This window comes from Leopardus geoffroyi, chromosome D3, assembly GCF_018350155.1.
Source record: "Leopardus geoffroyi isolate Oge1 chromosome D3, O.geoffroyi_Oge1_pat1.0, whole genome shotgun sequence".
Taxonomy (NCBI): Eukaryota; Metazoa; Chordata; class Mammalia; order Carnivora; family Felidae; genus Leopardus; species Leopardus geoffroyi.
The window spans coordinates 66,228,354-66,238,212 of NC_059339.1; the positions used below are offsets into that span (position 1 = coordinate 66,228,354).

At 39.0% G+C, this 9,859-nt stretch overlaps 1 protein-coding gene across 1 annotated transcript; it reads right to left on the minus strand.

Moving 5' to 3' along the window:
• Positions 1–551: 551 nt before the first annotated feature.
• ATP5F1A (ATP synthase F1 subunit alpha) lies at positions 552–9,791 on the minus strand. The gene is made up of 12 exons (XM_045459203.1): positions 9,620–9,791; positions 7,900–7,978; positions 6,403–6,572; positions 4,550–4,723; positions 4,297–4,463; positions 3,962–4,110; positions 3,355–3,506; positions 3,026–3,250; positions 2,169–2,276; positions 1,901–2,045; positions 912–1,062; positions 552–775 (listed from the first exon to the last, which is right to left on the minus strand). Exons 1-12 carry the CDS (start codon positions 9,677–9,679, stop codon positions 694–696), a joined length of 1,662 nt encoding a protein of 553 aa, XP_045315159.1. The 5' UTR covers positions 9,680–9,791; the 3' UTR covers positions 552–693.
• Positions 9,792–9,859: the final 68 nt, after the last annotated feature.

Consider the following 9,859-nt stretch of genomic DNA (forward strand, 5'->3'; position numbering starts at 1 on the left):
ATCTTTAAAACTCTTAGTAAAATATATAATTATCTTTGTAGACTGTAAGGTAAAAATTTCTTAAGACCAAAAATACCATAAAAACTGACCAACTTGGTTATAATTATAAACCACTGCCTATAAAAGATATGTTAAAGAAAATTAACAATGAGTAGATATTAACAAATGTTCCTTATTCATTAATATGTTTTCTCAATCTTTGTCCCAATCTTTCAGACCTCACTTACCAGTTTTACTTCCTTGAGAATTTTAGTTGTCCTGTTCTTTCTTGCCTACAGTACATTTTTATATAGATCAGTCTTCTTGGCAGACAAGCCAGCGAGGCTCTTCAACATTACCACATGTGAACTCTGCTACATATCCAGTTACCTAGTTTATGAATTCTTCTTTAATCAATCACAAAGCACTCTATAATCTTGCAAAGAGATCAGTCTTGAATAATCTAGGCCTGCTAATTTGAATAACATTCAAGTAAATTAGCTAAAGCATGCTTACCAATTCCTCTAATTAATTTCAGTTCTTTTAAAAGAATCGTTCAAACTACAGAAAACCACCAAGCAATACGGAACCTTTATTTTTAACGTAATTTCTGTACATCTGGAGTATGACAGTAATCCTTTTACAAATGGAACTGATTACTAGAATAAACAACGACAAAACCAAACTGGTATTTGATGTGAATCCACAGGGAGTTTAAGCTTCAAATCCAGCCAAGAAATTTGTCACAATCTCTTTCAGCTTTGCATCTGACTGTTCTGAGATCTTTCCATCAGTCCTATTCGGAAATGAAAAACAGTTCATCAGTTCAGACCTAAACAAAAATCAATGACTAACTACAAAATTCAAAAAAATTTTATCAAGACTTTGTATCTTAAAAATTATAAAAAAGAGGCTACCGATTGTGTTCATACCTGATGTTGCCCAACAGAGCCTGGTGCTGGCTGATAACATGAGCCAAGAAAGCATGCTCAAACTTTGTGATCTTGCTAGGCTCCAATTTATCAAGATACCCTCTCACACCAGCATAAATAACAGCCACTTGTTCTTCAATAGCCATGGGAGCTGAAAACAAACGAAACAATGCCAAGTGAGTTGCTCAAATAAATAAATGCCATATTAACAAAGTCAGAGAAACTTACCTTTTCTTCCAATTATGAACATGTCTCCTCCATATCACCTGCTCTCACATTCTCTGTGAGAAACCCCACATTAATACTCTTTCCCACTTCTGTCCCCAGGAAAAGCTTTTTTCCTTATATTTGCAAGCCTTAAAGTGTTATCTTTGGGCATATTCCATAAGCACGGTTTATCATCTGGCAGTATTTATACTGTTTGAGACATAAATAAGTTGCTGACATTTTATAGCAAGGTAAACACATACTAACATTCTTTTAAATCTGCCCAATTCCATTCTCTCAAAGCCAACACGGAAAGGGGCAGAGGAAGGGATCCGATAGATTTTAACTCTCAAAAGTAGTAAGTATATTTTAGTAAGTTTTCCTTCAAATAATGACAATACCTGCAATACAAGTATAATAGGCATCGATCACATTCAAAACACTCCATCTTGGGGCACCTGGGTGGCTCAGTGTTAAGCATCTGACTTCAGCTCAGGTCATGATCTCACGGTCCATGAGTTTGGGCCCCGCGTCAGGCTCTGTGCTGACAGCTCAGAGCCTGGAGCCTGTTTCAGATTCTGTGTCTCCCTCTTTCTCTCTCCTCCCCCACTCATGCTGTCTCCCTCTTCTCAAAAATAAATAAACGTTAAAAAAAAAAAATTCAAAACACTCCATCTTTAATGAAAGGTAACAGTATGTATTGTAGCTTACGTAGGAAGCTGTATGATATTCCCAGGCCCTAACACACAGTAGGAACTTGATGACATGAAAGAACAACTTACAATACTGTCCTTGCTTCAGCAACTCAGTCAATCGCACGCCACGACTCAAGAGTTGTTGCGTGGCAGCGTCAAGGTCAGAACCGAACTGGGCAAAAGCAGCAACCTCACGATACTGAGCCAATTCCAGCTTCATGGTACCTGCCACCTGAAATACAGAAATGGTTAAGTCATGAAATACAAAAATACTTAATTTCATTGACAAAGAACAAATACATTGTGATTTTAAACTAAAGACACCCCATCTCCTTGACAAAGTGATGCAAATTACCTGCTTCATGGCCCTGGTTTGAGCAGCAGATCCGACACGCGACACAGACAAACCAACGTTAATGGCAGGGCGGATACCTTTGTAGAACAATTCTGTTTCCAAGAAGATCTACATCATACAGAGAATACACATGATAATGAGCTTAAAGAAATCCAGTATTTTCAAAGTTAAGTCAAAAAACTGAAACCCGGGGCACCCGGGTGGCTCAGTCAGTTGAGCGTCCGACTTCGGCTCAGGTCATGATCTCACAGTAAATGAGTTTGAGCCCCGCGTCGGGCTCTATGCTGACAGCTCAGAGCCTGGAGCTTGCTTCGGATTCTGTGCCTCCCTCTCTCTCTGCCCCTCCCCTGCTCATGCTCTGTCTCTGTCTCAAAAATAAATAAAAACATTAAAAAAAAAAATTTTTTTTTTTAAAAACTGAAACCCAACATCTCCAAAAAAGAATGTTGTCTTCTTCTCATAGTAAAGAGTCCCTCCAATCTTTCACAGCCCATATCAAACTACATATTCTGTTGGTAAGATTAAAAGATGTGAGATGAAAAAAAAAACAGATTATGAATTTATATTAAAATATATGCAGATAAAGTGATAGGACCTCTGAGATTTGCTTCAAAACTACCTAACACGGAAAATAGTAGTGGCTATAAATGAAGCAAAAATGAGGTCCACTATACCACGAATTGAAATGGGTGAGAGAGATGTGGGGTTCATTATACCCTTCTCCTTACTTTTCTATATATTTGAAATTGTCCACAATAAAAAGCAAAAGGCATTTAACAGATCGGTTCATAAACACCAGCCTCAACCAATGCCTTGAAGTCATCCAAAGCTTTTAAATTTATTTAAGCATAAAATACCTGTCCATCAGTGATGGAAATGACATTTGTTGGAATGTAAGCAGACACATCACCAGCTTGTGTTTCTATGACTGGTAAAGCAGTCAAGGAGCCACCGCCAAAAGAATCGTTCATTTTCGCTGCTCTTTCTAGCAGACGAGAGTGTAGGTAGAACACATCACCAGGATAGGCCTCACGACCAGGGGGTCGACGGAGCAGCAGAGACATCTGACGATAAGCAACAGCCTAGAGTATAGAAAAGGGTTACGAAGTTTAGTTATTAAAAGCTAAATCTGTCACCTTCCATTGTGGTGCAAACACGCAGATTCTAAAAATATATATACTCTGACCTGTTTGGATAAGTCGTCATAGATGATCAGAGCATGTTTGCCATTATCCCGAAAATACTCTCCCATAGAACAGCCAGAATAAGGAGCCAGGTACTGAAGCGGAGCAGCATCAGAAGCAGTAGCTGAAACCACGATGGTGTACTTCATGGCATCTGGGAAGAAGATAAATTTTCAGTTTTATAAGATTATTAACGTTTTGATTTTAGAGACTACTATAATAAGAATTAAGTGCTTCACTAAGTCATCTATCAAAGTCAGATTAGCCAGAACTTCTAAATGGCACCTACTTTAAAGAAACTGACAAAAACCTTAAGATGTATCATTGTTTTACACTACTTTCACTTGTTTTTACTTATTGAATTACGTGAGAAATTTCAATTCATTAGGGAGTAATTAAAACCAGTCTTCATTCAGTAAAAGCTATCCTAAGATTAGCAACAATAGGACCCCCACCAAACAATAAGATTGAACAACTTCTTTTCTTATAAGCAAACTCTACCTCCAACGTGGGGCTCAAACTCACAACCCTGAGATCAACAGTCACATGCTCTACCAACTAACTGAGCCAGCCAGTTGGACTGGCCCCAGGACTAAAGTTCTTTAATACCTGCATCTGTAAGTCTCTTCACCAACTGGGCAACAGTGGACCTCTTCTGACCAATAGCAACGTAGATACAGTATAGCTTCTTCTTTTCATCAGTTCCATCGTTGAAACGTTTCTGGTTAATGATTGTGTCAATAGCAATTGAGGTTTTGCTTTAAAAAGAGAAAGTAAACATGAATCTTAGTAAATACTTCAAAAGTTTTCTCAACTTAAAAGTACTACTGCTAATGCTCATCGCATTCCATTCTCCCTATTATATCCAAAGCATTTACCATTCCAAGCCTGAAAAGTAATCTTTCCAGAAGCATATTTTAGTTAGAACTTTTAACAAGCTTTACCCAGTCTGACGGTCACCAATAATCAGCTCACGCTGACCACGACCAATTGGCACCAAGCTATCCACAGCTTTAATGCCAGTCTGCATTGGCTCACGCACAGAAATTCGAGGAATGATCCCAGGGGCTTTCAGGCCAACTCGCCTACGGGTCTTGGAACCAATTGGACCCTGGTAAACAAAAAAAGTGTCCCCAGAACAATCAGTTTTGATGTCTGTTAGAGGCTACAATCACATCTAATAAATGTTAAACGTACCTTTCCATCAATGGCATTACCAAGGGCATCTACGACACGGCCCAACAGCTCCTCACCAACTGGAACGTCCACAATGGCTCCTGTTCTCTTCACAATATCTCCTTCTTTAATCAGTTTATCATTGCCAAACACGACAACACCAACATTGTCAGGTTCCAAGTTCAGAGACATACCCTACACAAAACACACAATCAAAACAGACAAAACTTTAGTACTTGTTCCCTATACATTAACACTATATATTATGAAAATACCTAGTTAAAAAAAAAAGAAAAGTCTTGTCCTTTAGATCTGGTTTACCCAAGTATTTTTCCAACACCCTTCTTTGGTCAAAACTGCATTACGATAAGCCTAACATGCTCCTTTATCACATCCTCAAAGAACTAAAAGAAGCAAAAAAAAAAACACAAAAAACAAAAACAAAAACAAAAAAAAAAAACCCTCAACAGGTTAAGCTTATTTCACTGCATTTCTTTTGTCTATGGCTTTTGAACTGGGTGATCAGTATGAAATAAAATCATCAACCCGAAATTTTAAGACACAATTAATTTCCATCTTTTTATCTGTGAGAAGTTCCATAAACAATTTAAAGAATTACCTACTGAGAACTCATCAGGTTAGTAGACAGTGAAATTAAAAGCTACTCAAACAAGAACAAAATGCCATAATGTAACAATGATGGGTCATCTCTCCTCATTATAACCTTATTTCAAAATGGTAAGATTTTTAGGTCCCTGATCATTACTAAGGAAAAAGGTTATTCCAGGAACAGAGCCTGGTCAGTAATGAAAGCTTTGTAGAAGTACTTGGAACAAATACAGAGGAATATCATGGAATACCACTGGATGTACAAAATCTTTAATCTAAATCTTAAGATGTTCAATACAGCAGTCACTAATCACATGTGGCTATTTAAAATTTGAATTAACACCATCTTACAAAGTCAGAGAAACTTACTTTTCTCTCTAACACATCTCTGTACATCACCTACTCTCTCTGTGAGAAACTCCACATTTTACACTCTCAACAGCCTCACATATGTAACAGTTACTACATTTACAGCAAAGACACAGTATTTCCATCATTGCAGAAAGTTCTGTTAGGCATTACTAAACTCTTAGATCTTAAAAGCTAAACAGAAACTCAGAGTTCATTAATTTCACCTCAACTTTCAAAACTATGTAATACACATACACTGAAGATATGGGAGATTACATTTTTAGCCAAAGTCTAACACCCTGGATAAAACTTTTGGCTTTGTAATTATTCTTCCACATCAAGGCTCTTTTTCCATACTGGACTCTACCCAGAGGACCAAGACTGTCTTCTCCCATGTGTGGGTAATCCTACTCCCCCTGGTCCACCCATATCACACTCTGCTTTCCTCAGAAAACAACTAGGTTCAACCTAATGGAAAGTAGATTTCTATCAGAGAGCTTCTGATAATTACACTAGCCTACCTCAACAATAATACATCTACCCTTACTAGAAATACAAACTCAATGATTTTCCACTTTCCACCAGAAATGAATTTAAAGTTATCTAATGCTTTTGTATAAGATGATGTTAATGGCTGCAAAGAGTATACCATTCTTAGAATCCAGATGAACGTTTACTCAATTATATATTTTAGCACTAGTGGCTACAACTGATATATACATCAATCCTTACAGTAAAAACTTTGGTAACTAAAACCCTTAAGTTTATTCTTTTCACAACCTATGATAATCACTAAAACAGTGAACAAGTTGAGATTTAAAGTTAAACAAAAAACCACTAGCGCAATCTCTGAATTACTAATGAATAACTCAGAGACCAATCCTAAACCACCAAAATCTCATTTTATAATTTACCTTTAAACCTGAAGAAAACTCCACCATTTCTTCTGCCTGAACATTTCTCAGCCCATGTACACGGGCAATACCATCACCAATGCTTAGGACACGCCCGGTCTCCTCAAGGTCAACAGAGGTATCAGCTCCAAGAATGCGTTCTTCAAGGATAGAGGACACTTCGGCAGTGCCTATTGAGAGGAAAATTCCATTGCAAAAATAGCCTGGTCTCAAGATTTTAAAACCCACTTCCTCAACAATGTAAAAACTATAGTTTTGTAATCACAATAACCAAATTACTCTTAAGATGTAATATAATATACTTGGCTCTATTCGAAAAAGCTTAGTACCTACCATTACTACAAAAACAAATCCAAGTGATTAAGATTCTGTATCTATGTTGAAACCAGACTTTTTGGCTAAACTCTATAGGAAGTTTAAAAATACAATCTATTTTTTAAAAGCAACTGTTAACAAAGTATAAATATCTTTCTTTTTAAAAACATGCAAATACTATTCTTCATCTTAGCATGTGGGAGATTTACAGATTCACTTTTTTTTTTTTTAAATGTTTATTTATTTTTGAGAGAGCGAGCGAGCAAGCTGGAGAGAGGCAGAGAGAGGGAAACACAGAATCCGAAGCAGGCTCCAGGCTCTGAGCTGTCAGCACAGAGCCCAACATGTGGTTGAACTCACGAACTGTGAGATCATGACCTGAGCCAAAGTCAAATGTTTAACCTACTGAGCCACCCAGGTGCCCCTATGGATTCACTTACTTTTTAGTTCAAAAGCTCCAATCACATCTCCAAAGGAATTCCCTAACCTACAGCATCTTCCTATGCTCACCTCCCTACTTCTCTATCCTATTTGCAATGTGTAAATTTATAGATTGCCATATATAGATTAGCAGCTATCACCGTCAAAAAACAAAGGTAAAAACTGCTTACTTTTTTCTAATTTTTTTTTGGAGAAGAAAAAGAAATCTTTCATAGTTCAGAAAGGATGCCCAGCACCTGATATGTGTACTTTGTTTCCACCCAAGGGATATTGTATCAGAGAAAAAAAAAGTTGTAGGGGTGCCTGGGTGGCTCAGTCAGTTGAGCATTGGGACTCTTGTTTTCAGCTGAAGTCATGATCTCAGGGCCGTGGGACTGAGCACGGCAGCAGGCTCCGCACTGAGTATGGGGCCTGCTTAAGATTCTCTCTCTCTCTGCCCCTCTCCTCTACTCCTACACATGCTCTAAAATATTTTTTTAAATAAATGAAAAAAGAAAACAAAAAAAAGAAAAGAGCTAGTAACATGATAAAATATTTCACTAGAACAAGAAAACCTACCAAGACAGGGCTAAATGGCACATTATGGGCTAAGAATCTGGGATTTGTGGTAACTAAATTTGAAAGAAAAAATTAACAGATGAAAATAAAAAACCCCAATAGGTATGTTACCTATGTAACTTATTTTTTCACTTATTGACGAGGCTAACTGTGGGGTATGTACACTTAGAAATACTGACTTACCAGTCTTCTGGAGACGTGTGTTAGAGGCATGGAGGTTCCTTGCAGCAATGAAGGATGATCCCAAAGCATTTTTGGAGACCTAGCACATAAACATTTTTAAAAATATGATTAAAAAAAAAAAGCTTTTATAAAACTGGCAAGCTTAAACAAATGTTGGCTTACTCTGATCACGTTATCAGTGAAAATATTAATTATATCAAAATATTTTGCTTAAAATTGGAAGACTATTAATCATATAACAAAGTAGCTTTTGATATATGAGAAAATCTATTATGCAGCTCCTGGCAATGCTATAAGTACTCTATAAAAAGCAAATTTTAAAAATGCAGTCATGCAGTCTAGGGGCATCTGGCTGACTCGGTTGAGCACGTGATTCTTAATCTCAGGGTCGTGAATTCAAGTCCCAAATTGGGCATGGAGCCTACTTTTAAAAAAATAGTAATGGCCTGTTTTTAAAAGCAACAGTTACTAAATTATCTTTTCCTTTAAAGGCACCAGTTGCTATTATTTCATCTTTAGATATATTTCAGTTGAATTGTGAAAATTCTCAGTAAGATAAATTGCTTTGCAAAAGGGGCAAATATCAATAACATATCCTATTTTACTTAAAAAAAACCAACAAACAAACAAAAATTGAGTTGTAAATGTTAGAGTTTGATTAGAAACTAAGTATGGCTGTCTACTCTTTTTTTCCTGCCTTTGACAAAGCCTATAGCAATCTGGACCCCCTCCTTCTCCTTTAAGTTGTAATGCCCTAATTTTGGTCACTGGCAATTCTAAATCTACTACTTTCTCTAGGACCAGATGAAATCCGTTAAAAATGCTCTTTGATACCAGTTCCATTATGACAACAAAATATGTTTATTTCACCTTTGAAGCTGAGATTATGTTTAACATGGAAAAAATAAGTAAACGTAAGCCTTAACTTCAAGGGCGATAAGTAATGAAGGGAGAGCATTGACCTTCACAGGCATTTTCTAACCTATGTTCTATCTTACTTGAGCTCTCAATCACTGTCTAACGATTCCTCAAGGACGAAATCTTAAAACATGTCAAAGTACCACAACACAAAGCAGTCTTTCTACCTGAGGCAATTTAGGATTCGCTGCTATCACTGCTGTCACGGTATCTGCCACATGAAATGCACATTTGCGCTGTGTTTCGCTGTTTCAATATTCAGCACTAAGAGATCGCCTATTGAAGTATTCAGAAAGGCACCTTCATTTATTGCTTTCCCCTGGACCGACCTCCGGGCAGAGGTGAAATGCTGGGGCCCGCTGACCTTCATACAATGTCAGGATTCCTTAAACCGCTTCAACGAGACATAGCAACAGTGCTCTGACCTTCAGTGGCACAGTCCCGAAGAATCAGCGGAGACAAGCCTCGCCGTTTCAGAGCAGGCATCGGAGCTAGAGCTCCAACACTGACCTTCACCCAAGGCCCCTCTCGGGCAGTACTCAGCTGAAGTCGGGAACCCTCCCCGAGACCCTATCTCTGGACAGCACCGAGGTCAGCACCTCCCCTGCACCGCTCTGCACCGTCCCGCACGGATGGCTAGCAACAGGCCCTTGTGCCTCCTCCCTGCCCAGCCCGAGCAGCCAACAGTGCAAGATGGCGGCGCCCGCCAGCCCCTCACCCTCCTTGCAGAAAGAGCTCTCGAGTCAGCACACCACCAGCCACCTGCTGGGCCACCTCCCTCCCGCCGGTTGCCCGCACTCACCAGCCCGGCCCGCCTAGGCAGGGCGCGGACCACGGCCGCGGCGACGCGCACGGACAGCATCTTTGTAGCTCTATTTAGGGTGGTTCCTCTGCAGCCGCAGCCTCCGGACTGACTGCGACAAAATGGCTGAGCGGCAAGGAAGGTCAAGGCAGCCGGTCCACCTGACCCGGAAGTACCGCCCCTCGTGTTCACCTCCGGACGCGAATCTGCCTTTTAGAGGCGGGCTGGGGGCGGAGTTGC